The sequence below is a fragment of the Episyrphus balteatus genome, chromosome 3 (assembly GCF_945859705.1).
Source record: "Episyrphus balteatus chromosome 3, idEpiBalt1.1, whole genome shotgun sequence".
Taxonomy (NCBI): domain Eukaryota; kingdom Metazoa; phylum Arthropoda; class Insecta; order Diptera; family Syrphidae; genus Episyrphus; species Episyrphus balteatus.
Genome location: NC_079136.1, coordinates 111641549 through 111655996, shown reverse-complemented (window position 1 = coordinate 111655996; position 14448 = coordinate 111641549). Strand labels below are relative to the sequence as shown.

General features: G+C 33.9%; 2 protein-coding genes across 2 annotated transcripts; both read left to right on the top strand.

Moving 5' to 3' along the window:
- The first annotated feature begins 1537 nt into the window (after window positions 1–1537).
- Window positions 1538–4589, top strand: LOC129916241 (nuclear transcription factor Y subunit beta). The gene is made up of 3 exons (XM_055996081.1): window positions 1538–1804; window positions 1864–2171; window positions 2229–4589. The coding sequence occupies exons 1-3, from the start codon at window positions 1723–1725 to the stop codon at window positions 2310–2312; spliced, it is 474 nt and encodes a 157-aa protein (XP_055852056.1). The 5' UTR covers window positions 1538–1722; the 3' UTR covers window positions 2313–4589.
- Window positions 4590–9544: 4955 nt separating this feature from the next.
- On the top strand, window positions 9545–11311 carry LOC129915896 (ER lumen protein-retaining receptor). Its single transcript, XM_055995595.1, has 3 exons — window positions 9545–9679; window positions 9734–9952; window positions 10048–11311. The coding sequence occupies exon 3, from the start codon at window positions 10090–10092 to the stop codon at window positions 10726–10728; it is 639 nt and encodes a 212-aa protein (XP_055851570.1). The 5' UTR covers window positions 9545–9679; window positions 9734–9952; window positions 10048–10089; the 3' UTR covers window positions 10729–11311.
- Window positions 11312–14448: the final 3137 nt, after the last annotated feature.

The following is a 14448-nucleotide window of genomic DNA, read 5'->3' as shown; positions in this document are numbered from 1 at the left end:
GCACTCCATATATTAGCTGTGTTTTTTTTACTTATATAGATTTTTTGCAAAAGAACGTCATCGAGATTTTTGAAATCCATGCAAACATTTGGCACCACTGTACATATACTTTGGCAGCTGTCTGTCAAAAATGTTGCTTTTGTTTTTTTTTTTATTTTAACTCCGAAGTGGAAAGGCCATTACATCCATGTTGGATGCAAACAAAAATTTTCATATGGCCATGGCATCCATGTTGGATTCAAAAAAATTTTTTTTTCACAAAAAACCAAAAATGATCTGTATATTCTTAGCTACATTTTAAAACCATGACCATTAACATTGTGCCTGGCTACACGGTGATTTTTCAATCGTTTAAGCAGTGAGTTTGTTGGCAAGAGGGATGAGGAGTGAAGGGGGAAGATGCTCACGAAGGGAACTGAATTTTCTGAGGGCAGTACAGTTCCATTGCTAATTTTTTCCTCTTTTTGACGTTTGTTCCTAGAAAATGTAAAAGTGGAACGTGACTAGGCACAACAGTGTGTAGCCACCGCATGTGATTTTTCAGTCGATTGAAAAATCACTGTGTAGCCAGGCACATTAGTTGCGTCGTTCTTGTGTTATAAGCGTTTGAAGGTAGCCATATTGAATTTTTTTTCGATTTTTTAAAAATCAAATGTGTTATTTTTATTTCTAATTTTTTAATTTTATATACATATGTAATTTTATATACATGTCTGTTCAACAATCTTGTCAGGATCCATTTAAGACTTTTATCTGAAAAGTGCATTGCGTATATCTCGAGATATTAACATTTCAATGCAACCATGTCAAACAAATTTTTGATTATTTTCTTCTATGATAGTTTTTTTCAAACCTCGTTTTCTCCGCTTTTTTTTTTTTTTTTTTGTTAATATTTTCAGATATTTCTGTATGAACACAACAATTAAACTACCTTGGCACTACTGTTTTTATCGAGAGAAAGTAAAATCTGGATAATTATCTGGATTTTTCAAAAATCTATACAGATAAAGTTTTTGTTGTTTTTAACACGTAAATTGTTTCGATTTCAAAAATCTCGACGTCGTTTTTTTGCACAAAATCTATATAGATAAACAAAAAAACACACCTATTATATCCTCTAAGGGCATGGTATAAAAAGACAAGGTATGATCATTAGAGCCGCCATCTTACAAAATGGGGTAATAAGGTTTTGACGTTTGGCATTTGGCAAAGTCAAAAGCAACAACAACTTCCAAGACAAATTTGTTTACAACAACAATTTCAATGGGCTGGGCTGTCAAAACCTTAAGTAGCCATAAGTTTTGACAGTTCTTGATACTGAGTTTTTTCTAATAATCATACCTTCTCTTTTTATACCATGCTCTAAGGGTGTCAAAAATGTATCCTCGGCTTTATATTTAACCCAATTCACACACGGCCTTATTTTGCTCTCAGATATTTTTTTCTTTGTGGGACACATCTAATCAAAATTCATTCTCCAATTCCTCTGTTCCACTCCACTCAAAAAAATTTAATTTTGAATTGAAACACTCTGACGTTTAAAAAGAGAAAAAAACACACACAAAAAAGAATCAAGAAAAATATAATTTTCACTTGTGTTTTAATTTCGTATTTATCTTTGGATAACAAATTGTTTCGAAATTAAAAAAGAAATTTTTAAACGCCGGCCATATTTTCAGTTAGATTCATTTAAAAAAATATCATTTCAATTAAACAAAAGCAATGAGCACAAGTGGAGACTCATTGAACAATGTACCCTACATCGGGGATTATATGGTCAAGGATGAAGATGAAGATGGATCTGGTAAAATATACTTGATAATAATTAGTTTGTTAATTATTTTTAATTAATTTAATTTCAAGATGACTCTGGAAAACATTCAAACCCCTTTATGCTCCGTGAGCAAGATAGGTTTCTTCCAATTTGTAACATCATCAAAATCATGAAAATGCCCGTCCCATCGAATGGAAAAATCGCTAAAGATGCACGCGAATGCATTCAGGAATGTGTTTCCGAGTTCATATCATTCATCACTTCCGAAGCCATCGAAAGGAGTATCTCGGAGAATCGTAAGACTGTCAATGGAGACGATTTGATCTACGCTTTTGCCACCTTGGGCTTTGACAACTATGTTGAGCCATTGTCGTTGTATCTGCATAAATTTAGAGAGGTACCTATTTTCAATTGAATTAACTAAACGAATTGTTCTGCTAGTTTTTCCTTTCAGTCAACAAAATCCGATCGTAACATTGCTTATGGTGAGTCTGTGTTATTTGATGAATCAGATGATTTTCGCAATCGTAAGCCTTAGCTTCAATCGTTGGTTTGAAGTTTTGATTATATGTCCGCTATTATTTTAAGATAAAACCAAAATAGATTAAGTAAAAACCAATTAATAAAACTTTTGAGGCATCACAACCAATACAAAATATACTTTACCAAGCAAAAACCCACCCATAACATGGAAATTATATCGACAGAGGCACTTTGTTACACAAAAGTGTTGGCAGAATAAACCATAAAAAGGTGCGAGTTAATTTTAAATTGAACAAAATATAATAAGCATCTCGAAAGCAATAAAAAAAACTAACATTTTATTTATTTTTAAATAAATAAACGTCTTTGTTTTGTTTAATAAAGTTTGTTGGCCTTGGTGGTAGGGTCTCGATGCCAACTGGGTCAACTTAAAATATTATTTTGAAACCCTTATATAACCCTCGTGTGGAGGTATGTTAAAAAAAATCCTCAAACTCCCTGTATTTCTGATCTAGGGGTCTATTACGTAATACGAAACGAACGGCAAGTCGACGATAATGAAGTAAACGATATTCACGACAAAGAGCGATTATGTAATACGAGAAATTCGTTTGGCCAAACTAAACCCAAACAAATATTTTTTTTGAGGCTCTCATGAATTCTACCAGCAAACGCAATAATATTATGACAGCTAAACAAAAACGAAAGTTAAATGATAGGTAAATGGCAGTCGTAAAGATTAGCGATTATCGTTGAAGTAAAACGATTATCGTAATACCTAGTCGCATTGCAAAGAAAACGAAGTAGTTTCAACGATAATCGTTTTACAAAATAGGGCCCCTGTATCTAAACCGAAAGTAACTTTGTTAACGAGCCATCATAACGGAGTAGTGCTTCCGGTGTTAAAAGTTTACATACTTCACCACATTTGTAGGATAACTTTGTTGAATTAGAATAACGAAGATCCGAGAAAACCTACAGATAGAGCACTTAGTATTTTTGTGTGCAAAGGAAATACCATGATAATCCCTTCTAAAAGCAATATCATATATACATACCATTACGTTAGGTATCATTTGTATGAAGCAGATACATGGGCGAGTTATAATCTCGACATGAAGATCACAATATCATAGATCATAACATAATTAGTTAAAAACATCTGATATTTATGTTAATTTCCGTTGGAAGCAGGGATTTTTGTATCAGATCCAATGAACTCTCGTGTCAAATGGATATTGCCAAGAGATTTTGTATAATTCGTAATTGTCATGCTTACGCTACATCAGCAACATTTACCATACCAACGAAACCCAAAACCAATAGATAAGCCTCGTTGAATCTAGGGAAACGTTGGTTTTGGTTGAAATAATTCAGAAATGCTTAAATGTTTTCAGTGAAATCCAATGGGACGGACTCTTTGGAAGTCTTTGATATAGCTGTGGAAAAACTCACAAACTGCTATTTAAACCTAATGTAGTTAGCGAGTTTTTCCTTTCAATCGACGCAGCGAAACGATTTTTTTTTTATCAAATAGAAATTGAGATACTATTTTCCCCGTATTTTCTTTTTTGTTTTTGTTAGAACAAAAATATAATTGATTTTTTGTATATAATAATTAAATCATGGTAAAATGCCTCTTTAGAGTCGTTGTCTCTCTCACTTTTAAAAGGAAAGAAAGCCCGTCTAGGTTTTCTTCATTAGTTTGGCTGATAACCCCTGCAATGGTTAAATATTATCGTGCGTGTTATTGCACTGCACTGTAAATTATGACTCTAGTAGATGTAAGTTTATTTTTGAAAGTTCGTGTGCTAGTAAGGGCCGGTTAATTCACACTCGATTATCTTTTAATCAAGGATTTTTCTATGGAATAATCCTTGATTAAAAGATAATCGACTGTAAACAAACAAGCCCTAAGTATATCAAAATAATCTCATTTCATTTCAGAGCTAGGATTCTCCTCAAAAAAGAAATTCTTTTCACAAATTTCTAAAATATGAAAACAATACTTTAATAAATATTACCGCGGGCGGGTAAGTATTGGCGTTCTCTTATAAGTTGCTCACCTGAAAAAAAAAATTAAATATACAGTTCTAAGTTGCCATAGAACAATATTAATCCAGTCAAATAAGGGTTTAACCTCTGAATGAATGTTAGTAGAAATTTTTTTTGCTCAATATCTTCCTTTTGCCATTCTATAACATATCTCAAAAGTCTAGAAAAATCTCATGTCCGCTTGTCGCGATTTCAAGGTCAAATCGTGAAATGGAGATTTTCAAAATTAGCAAAAATAGGCTATGGTATTATATACACATATGATACATGATTTCAAGGTATTTTTTAATGCTGATTCCAAAAAATCTAAAATCAAGACAATCTGACGTCTCTGAAAAGAGTTATACCTGTTTTTCATCTGTCAACTCATATTATTATAACAGTTGCAAACTTACTGCCGAAAAACCCTTAAAAGTTATGGTAGATGAACCAAATTTTGCATGAAGATTTTAGAATCCATCATTATTAAAAATCAAAACAATCCATTACAAAAAATATATATACCTACGAAATAATGGTATTTTTTGATGGAGGGGCAAATTTTAGGATATGCACTAAAGAAGATTCTTGTTCATCTTAGGAATAAGTGCTAATAGGCTAATTTTTTCATTTTAATCTTTGTTTGGATATTCTTTAACTACCCTCAAAAATCTAAAAAAATCTCATGTCCGCAAGTCCTAATTTTCTTGGTTTGAAAATAAGGTGCAGATTTTAAATAGAATGGCAAAAGGAAGATATTGAGCAAAAAAAATTCTACTAACATTCATTCCGAGATTTACCCCTTTTTTCTCCTTATTATTATTATATGCCTCATTCAAATTCCATATAAAAACGCCTACTTTTAAGTTACATAGAACATTTTACATTTTTAAAACAGGCTGCCAAATCCCAAAATAAAATCCTTTAATGCTGGATTTACATACGTCTGCATTTCCAGATGTGCATTGAAAGGAGACACAGCGTTTAAGAACCACAGATGTTGGATAGAGAGAGTAGATGAAAATACAGACATCTTCACAAATGCAGATTATAGGAAGATTATGGCTAAGACGAACGTGTTCGTCTTCATCAATGCCTCTCCTTCATACGTACGGATTGCTCGTATTGTATCTATCCCCTTTACTTTTCTGCATGCAGACGTATGTAAATCCTGTAACGTAATTTTTAGGCTATAGGTCAGTGCTGATATGCTGGTACCCATTTTTAGCTCGTCGGTGGGGTGGGTCATTTGACCTTATTAAACATTACAAAAAAAAAAAATCATATCAGACTTATGCATCCATAGGTGTTCAAAGATGCGCTAGAATCTTTCCTGCCCTCCCTACCTTTGTCGTCATACTAGCTTAGACGATCCCTTAACTAGGTATCTTCTCACTCTCAGAACCTCATTCCTTCATACTGCCCTCCTCATCTCTTTATAAAAATAATTTATTCACTTCTCATAGTGAGATCATTAAAATCTTCATGAAATTAAAGATACTAAATTCATGTTGGTTTTAAACTGCAATATCTTTATTACTTAGTGTTTTTATACTTTATTCTTTAAGTTTATGTTTTAAGTATTATGTTTTTAATTTGTTTAAAAATTCAACTACAAATTATTACTTATAGTAAAAAAAAACAATTAATTTAAGATTTTTAGTATATAATTAGAATGTTAAGTTTAAGTATTTTTATGTATTAATTTGCCTTATTTAGTCTCTGAATTACTTTCTTAAAATAATGTATCTTCGCAAATTTATTGATACGTCTTCGATTTATTTGTAAGGTTTGGGATACAAAATCCTCTTTAATTCAATTTTAATAATGATTAATTTAACATTGATCCCCACTAAAAATACCCCTTTAACTCTCGCAATTAATATGATAAGTATGTATATATAAGTAAATAACAATTTTACAAAGACAACTCACCCTTTATATCCTTCTTTAGTGGCCACTGCTGAAGTATGGTAAGTGTTGATTTTTTTTGAGGACTTCAACTCTCGTCGACTCACAGATTTTAACTTTTAATACTATATATATAACACTTCTAATTTCGTGAGTTACATTACTTTAAGTACCTACGAATTGCGTACCAATAAAATTGTTCTAACACTTTTTTTTGTCGAAGCAACGCGGTGAGCAAAATTATGGCAAAATTAACAGAAACACTTATTTAACAAAAAAAAATCTTATTTAAAAAAAATAAAAAAATATATAAAAAAATTAAAAAAATATTCTTTGAATTAGTTCGGTTTGGGATTTGAACGTCGAACCCTACAAGCTAGTTCCCATATATCGAAGCGTTAGACCTCTAAACTATGTACCCTCTGAAGGATTGCTGGACTATTTTTAGTCGACAGGTATATTGTTCAGTCGCCTTAAATTTAGTTGATTTTAGTTTAATTTCTTTTTAAGACCACGACTGAATTTCCTGTTGGCCTGGTATTTCTAGGGATATATGATGGTGTTACTTTTATTAGTTTTCCGGAAGCAATTTTCCAAATTGAATTTTCCCGTTTAGTACCGGGGCAGTACAGATGTGACGGCTCTTATATTCAAGAATCGCCTATAATTAAAAAAAATTAATTAACAAACAAATCACAACTAAGGGTCAATAAGTTTACCTTAAAATGTAAGTTCACAACTATTTCAAAAAAAGTATAGTTTGACTATCTTATAGGTAATAATTATAGACTTTCTTTCTTTTTGCACTCAAGAATTACTTAAAACGAACGCAATGACGGTAAGTTGTCGAATGATTTTGTCCTACCGTAAGATAGCGTTCAAAATTTTTCAAATAAAAGAAAGCTTTTACCGAAAGTCATTGGACCTGAGCGTAGCAACCTTCTCTTTCGGCATTTGTCGCAACAGTTGTTGCAGCAACTTCACATATAGCAACATGGTTGCATATTTATTGCTACCCCTTCAAGCAAACAAGTCCGACCTCGGTCCGAATCCGCTCCGGCTCAAATTAGTATGGAAATTATAATCACCGCGGAGCCGATTTTATATATTGTTTTTTTCACCACGATTTCTCCTTCGACTTTGTGTTCATACACAAAAAGTTGCAAGTGTGTGAGTGCAACCCCGTTTTTCTCGTTTTGAGGCCGGAGTGTCTTTTCTGAACTCAGTTTTCTTGCTTGAAGGGACATTGTTTCACTGTCGACTACAACATGGTTGCAGTAGCGACTGCAACATGGATACAAAATTCGATTTGTATCGAATCTTTTCAAACTAAATGCCTTCATATTTATAAAAGATACAATTATTAGATACAATACTAAGTGCCAGTTGTACAAACGTGGTTCAGCCTCGGATCAGGAATTTAACCCACCGATTTCGGCGGATTAGCAGTGGATCAACTTTGGTTCAAGGGTGGATTTAGCTATTTCAACCTATATGGACCTAGAACCAGTGCTAAAAATCAATTTTACCACTGAATTCAGAAAATAAAAGTTGCTGATCCACGAATCAAATATTTGTACACCTGGGCCTAAAACGGTTACAATCCAGCATATAGCTATGTTGCAGTTCGATTATGACTTTTTTAAAGTAATTACTTTGTCTTGACTGTAAACTGGTTCTTTTCATATACCGTACTCATTACTATAATGGACGTTTTTTATTATCCCACTTGATCCATATAGATCACCGGACCGGGTAATGTTGCATGTCGAACATAGAACAAATGTTCTATGTCAAAACAGAAAAAAGTTAATTAAAAAGATTCAACATCAAAAAAGAAATATTAAAGGCTTGGCCACACCGGAGGGTATGCAGTAGCGGTACGGGTAGAGGTAACGGTACTTGTATCAAAAAAATTCCAAACTAAAATATCAACGTTCAGATGTGGAAATTTTTTCATACAAATATCGTTACCGCTACCCGTACCTCTACCGCATACCCTCCGGTGTGGCCAAGCTTCAACATATGTGAATCAATAGATTATCACCACACCGAATTGTACATATGCGGTAGCGGTACAGGTACTTGTATGAAAAAAATTCCAAACTGACACATCAACGTTCAGATGTAGAATTTTGTTCATACAATTACCCGTACCGCTACCGCATGTACCCTTGGGTGTGGTCAAGCCTTTAAAAAAATTCCACATCTGAACGTTGATGTGTCAGTTTGGAATTTTGTTCATACCAGCACCGGTACCGCATAACTTCTGGTGTGGTCAAAACTTTAAAAGTAAAGGCTTGGCCACACTGGAGGGTATGCGGTAGCGGTACGGGTAGCGGTGAGGGTACTTGTATGAACAAAATTCCAAACTGACACATCAACGTTCAGGTGTTTAATTTTTTTAGTACAAATATCGTTACCGCTATACCGCATACCCTCCGGTGTGGCCAAGCCTTAAGGCTTGGCCACACCGGAGGGTACATGCGGTAGCGGTACGGGTAATTGTATGAAAAAAATTCCACATCTGAACGTTGATGTGTCAGTTTGGAATTTTGTTCATACAATTACCCGTACCGCTACCGCATGTACCCTCCGGTGTGGCCAAGGCTTTAATATGAATTTTAAAGGCTTGGCCACACCGGAGGGTATGCGGTCGAGGTACGGGTAGCGGTAAAGATATTTGTATGAAAAAAATTCCACATCTGAACGTTGATATGTCAGTTTGGAATTTTTTTCATACAAGTACCGTTACCTCTACCCGTACCGCTACCGCATACCCTCCGGTGTGGCCAAGCCTTAAGGCTTGGCCACACCGGAGGGTATGCGGTATAGCGGTAACGATATTTGTACTAAAAAAATTTCACACCTGAACGTTGATGTGTCAGTTTGGAATTTTTTTCATACAAGTACCCTCACCGCTACCCGTACCGCTACCGCATACCCTCCAGTGTGGCCAAGCCTTTAATACGAATTTTACTGATTATTTTATTTTAAGGCTTGGCCACACCGGAGGGTACGCGGTAGCGGTACGGGTAGCGGCAACGATATTTGTATTAAAAAAATTCCACACCCGAACGTTGATGTGTCAGTTTGGAATTTTTTCCATACAAATACCCGTACCGTTACCCGTACCGCTACCGCGTACCCTCCGGTGTGGCCAAGCCTTTAAAGTTGTAACCGCGGTAACGGAAAATTATATACTTGTGCCGCTTACGCATACTTCCCGGTGTGGTCTTTCCTTAAAACTTTTCACACATGAACGTCAACAGCAAAAAATTATCCCTGCTGGCAACTCTTACGACCAACCCTAGCCAACTTCACTCGAATGTGAGCTTCCATTTTTTTTCCCCAATTCCAAGTGTCAGATTTTTCGACGTCGACGTTTGTGTTTGTGTGCTTATCGACCAACAATAAAAAATTTTTCTCAATACAAGAATTATTTTTTGAGACAAAAGAATTCGCCGCCTCACCAAAGTAAATAAATTCCTTCACCTTATCATCAAATAATCATCAATTTCCCATTTACAGTTGATAACCGATTAAAATTATATCTTTATAAACGCAAATCCGGCGTCGTCGTCAAAACACAAAATTCTGCAATCTGTCAAAAAAATTAATTAACAAAAGAACACACAAGAACCTGACCCTCTTTTATTTCGACAATACCATTCAAATAGAACAAGTGCGAACGAGAGAACCATCTTACCCAGCCACGTCGGCCACGTCATTTGAGAAGGAGCGAATCGTGTATGCGGTCCATCAATTCTATTTAATTTTTAATTATTCTTCCGTAAAATTCTCCACAATTAATGCGTTTTTTCTCAATTTTTCTATTCACATAGTTTTGACAACTTGAATCCAAAGAGTATATCACACACTCAACCATGAATATCTTTCGATTGGCCGGGGACTTGTCCCATTTACTTGCGATAATCATTCTGCTGCTGAAGATCTGGAAGACGCGTTCGTGCGCGGGTATATCTGGCAAGTCACAAATTCTCTTCTGTATCGTTTATATCACCCGGTATCTGGACTTCTTCACCACCTATGTGTCACTCTACAACTCCGTCATGAAGGTTGTCTTTATTGGAGCCTCCGGAGCGACGATCTACTTTATGTATGTCAAATTCAAAGCCACCAACGACACCAATCACGACTCCTTCCGTATTGAGTTTCTTCTGATTCCGTGTGCCCTGCTGTCACTGGTCCTCAATCATGAATTCACTTTTATGGAGGTGTTGTGGACATTTTCGATTTACCTCGAGTCGGTGGCTATTCTGCCGCAACTCTTCCTGGTGAGTAAGACTGGCGAAGCAGAATCCATCACCAGTCATTACTTGTTTGCACTGGGATCGTATCGGGCCTTGTATTTGCTCAACTGGGTTTATCGGTACGTCATCGAGACGCATTATGATTTGATTCCAATCTTTGCTGGTGTCGTGCAGACGATTTTGTATTGCGACTTCTTCTATTTGTATATCACCAAAGTGTTGAAGGGCAAAAAACTTCAACTTCCTGCCTAAAAAGCCTAAGTTACGAGTTCTATCTTACCTACAACTGGAGCTGGAGGAGGAGAGCGAGCGCGCGCATCCCATTTGTAATTGTTCGTAATTATATTAGTAGTTCTATGTATCTGTTTCACAATTTAATCTCTTTCCCTCTGCCGAAGCAGTATATATATAAATAATCTTGAAAAAAAAATGAAAAAAAACCTCACAAACTAATATTTAAGACTCCCGAGGACATGGTTAGGTTTTTTTTTTCTTTTTTTGCCGCTTCTTATGGTAGAGGGGCAGACTTAAGATTGAATTCAATGATGATGATGATATTTGCATCCTCTTTCTTCTCTCTTTTGTGCTGTAATTTGTATTTTTATTTAAAAAAAAAAAACCTATTTGTTTCATAAAATATTTTTAAAGTTCTTTTTTTATTTAAGAATTTTGAGATTCCCTTTGGTGGAACTGAAAAATTATATTAAAGAAGATCTAAGGATAAAACAAAAAAATAAACAGAAACCGAAAAACCATTTGTAATAAAAGAAGTTATAATATTAAAATCTTAGCGATAAAATACCAATAAAATAAACTTAATGAGAAAGGAGTTGAATTTTGTTTTTAAATCTTCTGTTCGAAATCATTTTTAAGGTCGTTGGCCTATGTAGATTAGGTACAGACGAGATTGGGGGTAGTGTCGTCATTTGTTTGGTTATACTAATAATAGTTTTTTTTTGTGGTCGTTTTAGTTTTTAAAAATTTAAATCATGTTCAAAATGTGGAAATTACTTAAATACGTGGCATTTTATTTTATGGAATATTTTAGAAAAAGTATATGAAAATACATATGCGCCCATAACTATAAAACTTTTTTATCAACTATATGTAACTGCAGTCGATTCTTAATTCCGCTAAAGCAAATGGTCATTACAACTGTGTCGAAGCGAAAACTTGCCAATTTCCTTTTTAAGTATTTTTTAGGAAAGAAATTCCAAGTCAAAAGCTTAAAATAGCTCTGCTTACCGTAGAATTTATAAATGTACTGAATATAAATTGGCCGAATATTCGGCGGCAGTTTAAATTGATACAAAGAGTGATAAGTTAAGTTGTTTGATATAAATTGCGAGCGTTAGCGAGGAAGACATTTTTTTGAAGAAATAAATTTGAACCATTCTTATGCTTTATACAAAAAATTAGTTCGTACAATTTAATATACAGGGTGTCCGGTAGAAAATGGATAAGTTTAAAATGGCTGATAGGTGCACTTTTGACTGTTCTGAAACCGAATAGAAAAAGTTTCTATCGCAACCAGTTTAGAAAATATTAGCTTTTTTTCGTTCAGTGTACATCATCTTACGTTTTCTTTAACAACAACCACGAATGAATGAATTTTTTAAATTTCTTATTTTTATAATTTTCTACAATAATTGGCTCACTACATAAGAAGTTAAAAGTTTTTACAACTGTTGCATCTTTTCTTTAAAAAAATTTTGAAATTAGTTTTTCGATGCAAAATGTAAAAAAAATATTTTATGAAAATTTTCAAACACCTGTAGTATAAAAAAAAATCCATAGGAACGTAGGTGGCCAACTTTTTTAAAAATATGCGCGTCCAAAGGGGATTGCAGAATGGTAAAAGTTTTTATCAAATCTAGAGTTACTAGGAAGTTATTGGTACCAAAGTGCAAAAAAAGCCTATTAATTTAATAAATTATTTTAACTGTAAAATCTTAAGTTTTTCACATTGCTGCCTCAAATGCATGGATTCCATCAGTTTTTTTAATCAGTCATATTTTACAATAACTCTTCTTACACATAACTACTAAAAAAAAAGTGTTATAACCGTTGAACAATGGCTATAAAAAAATAATTTAACTTTTTTTTTAATTCAAAGTAGAAAAAAAAATCTATGACAGATATTTTATTTTTAATGGAGACTTTAAATGTAATGGTAAGTGAATAAATTGGGCCTTAGTCCACTTTCATAATTAAGGAAATAGGCTTCTTATTTTGATTTAATACTATGTTTCCACCTACGCTAAATCCGAGATTTAGCTAAGTAGATTTAGAATAAATCTCGAGATTTATTTTTAATCTACTTCGCTAAATCTCAGATTTGGGTTCAGCTACCCTAAATCTAAGATTTTCACCTACTTTCAATCCGAGATTTAGAATAAAACTCGAGATTTATGCTAAATCTACTTAGCTAAATCTCGGATTTAGGGTAGGTGGAAACGTAGTGTAAGTCTCTTTATTAGGTATACATAGAACATAAAAGGGCCGTGCAATTTCATCAGTCTATCTGGATAAGAAGATACAGCCTTAACGGATGGACGATTTACATCAAACTTTGTACTTAACCTTTTTCGCTTTTTTATGACTAAAAATAACGGTATCTGAATTTTGGAAAAACATATGTGGTTTTCATTCACTCCACTTGGAGTATACTCCCGATTTACTCCTTTTTGTGGAGCGAAGGAACATAAATGAGAGTAATTTTGTATTTGTAATTGTGTGTGTGTCACAACAAAAATGGCTCATTTCCTTGAAGAAAGTATTAGGCGTGTTTTTTTGGCACAACTATCCGTATCTGCAGTGGGAGCTTCCATGTATTACAAATACAACACCCAGCTGCGGATAAAACTAAAACTTAAATCTGGCTGCGGGTAAGAAATTGACATTTTTTTCGAGTATCGTGTTGCGGACGCCTGTTGATGCTGAAAAAAAATGTAAACAAACCTTAATAAAATGCAAATAATATACAGCGAAACTGAACAAACTTACCTCAAATAAAGAATCCGGTTATTCTGTTAGAAGTACCTGAAAAAAAAATATAAAAGAAAAAAAAAAAAAGGAAATACCTTGAAAAGATTAAATAAATTTAATACTCACCAAGTTGCTGCCATCTTGTTCTCCTTCTTCGTGTTGTTTTCAGAATGTAGAATGTCAATCATGAATGTATAGACCTTTGACAATTTATTACATAGATTGGTTACCCATAGATAATAATAACCGAGAAGATTGGCTTTCCAGTACTGGAATATGATTGGTTGGAAAGCTAACTCGGTGAAAATTGTACTAGAGCAAAATGCGTTAGGAAATCTATGGTTAAAGTAGAATCAATATTTAAATTAAAAGTTACAACTATTTCTGTCATCAACCATTACATACAAACCATTTTTACACCAATAGAATGGGAACAGAAATTCGTTTGTTATACGTGTTACATTTTTTGTTATAACTTTTATGCTCACCCGGTTTTGTACGTCTTGTTTTGTTTATTTATATAAATCGTTCTTCTGGTAAACTATTTCATCATTCGGTCCAAGTCATTTTACGTTTACACGCGTCATTTTTGCTGTTTACACGTGACGTTTTGTATTGTCAGCCTAAATATAACTCCGTTTTATGTGTTTTCACGTTTCTTTCGGTGTTTTTTCTTATAATAATTGCAATTTCGAGTCTCCACTATGGTTCATGTCAAAGTGCCATCGTGTTTTAAATGTTTTTGGAAAATCTTAAAATTACGCACGGTAAAGATAGAAATAGTTGAATACCTAGTTTTTATTAATCTCTAGGCTCAGTAAATTGTATTTAACCAAAAATACTGGTGGAAAAAAATATTTTTTGATCCCAACGCCATCTTCACTCGGGAGTGAAAACAAACCCAGCGTCTGAACTACACTGCCAGTATTTCTGAACACACCCCCGCTGAATATAAAAAAATATTAAAATTAAAACAGAGAGGGA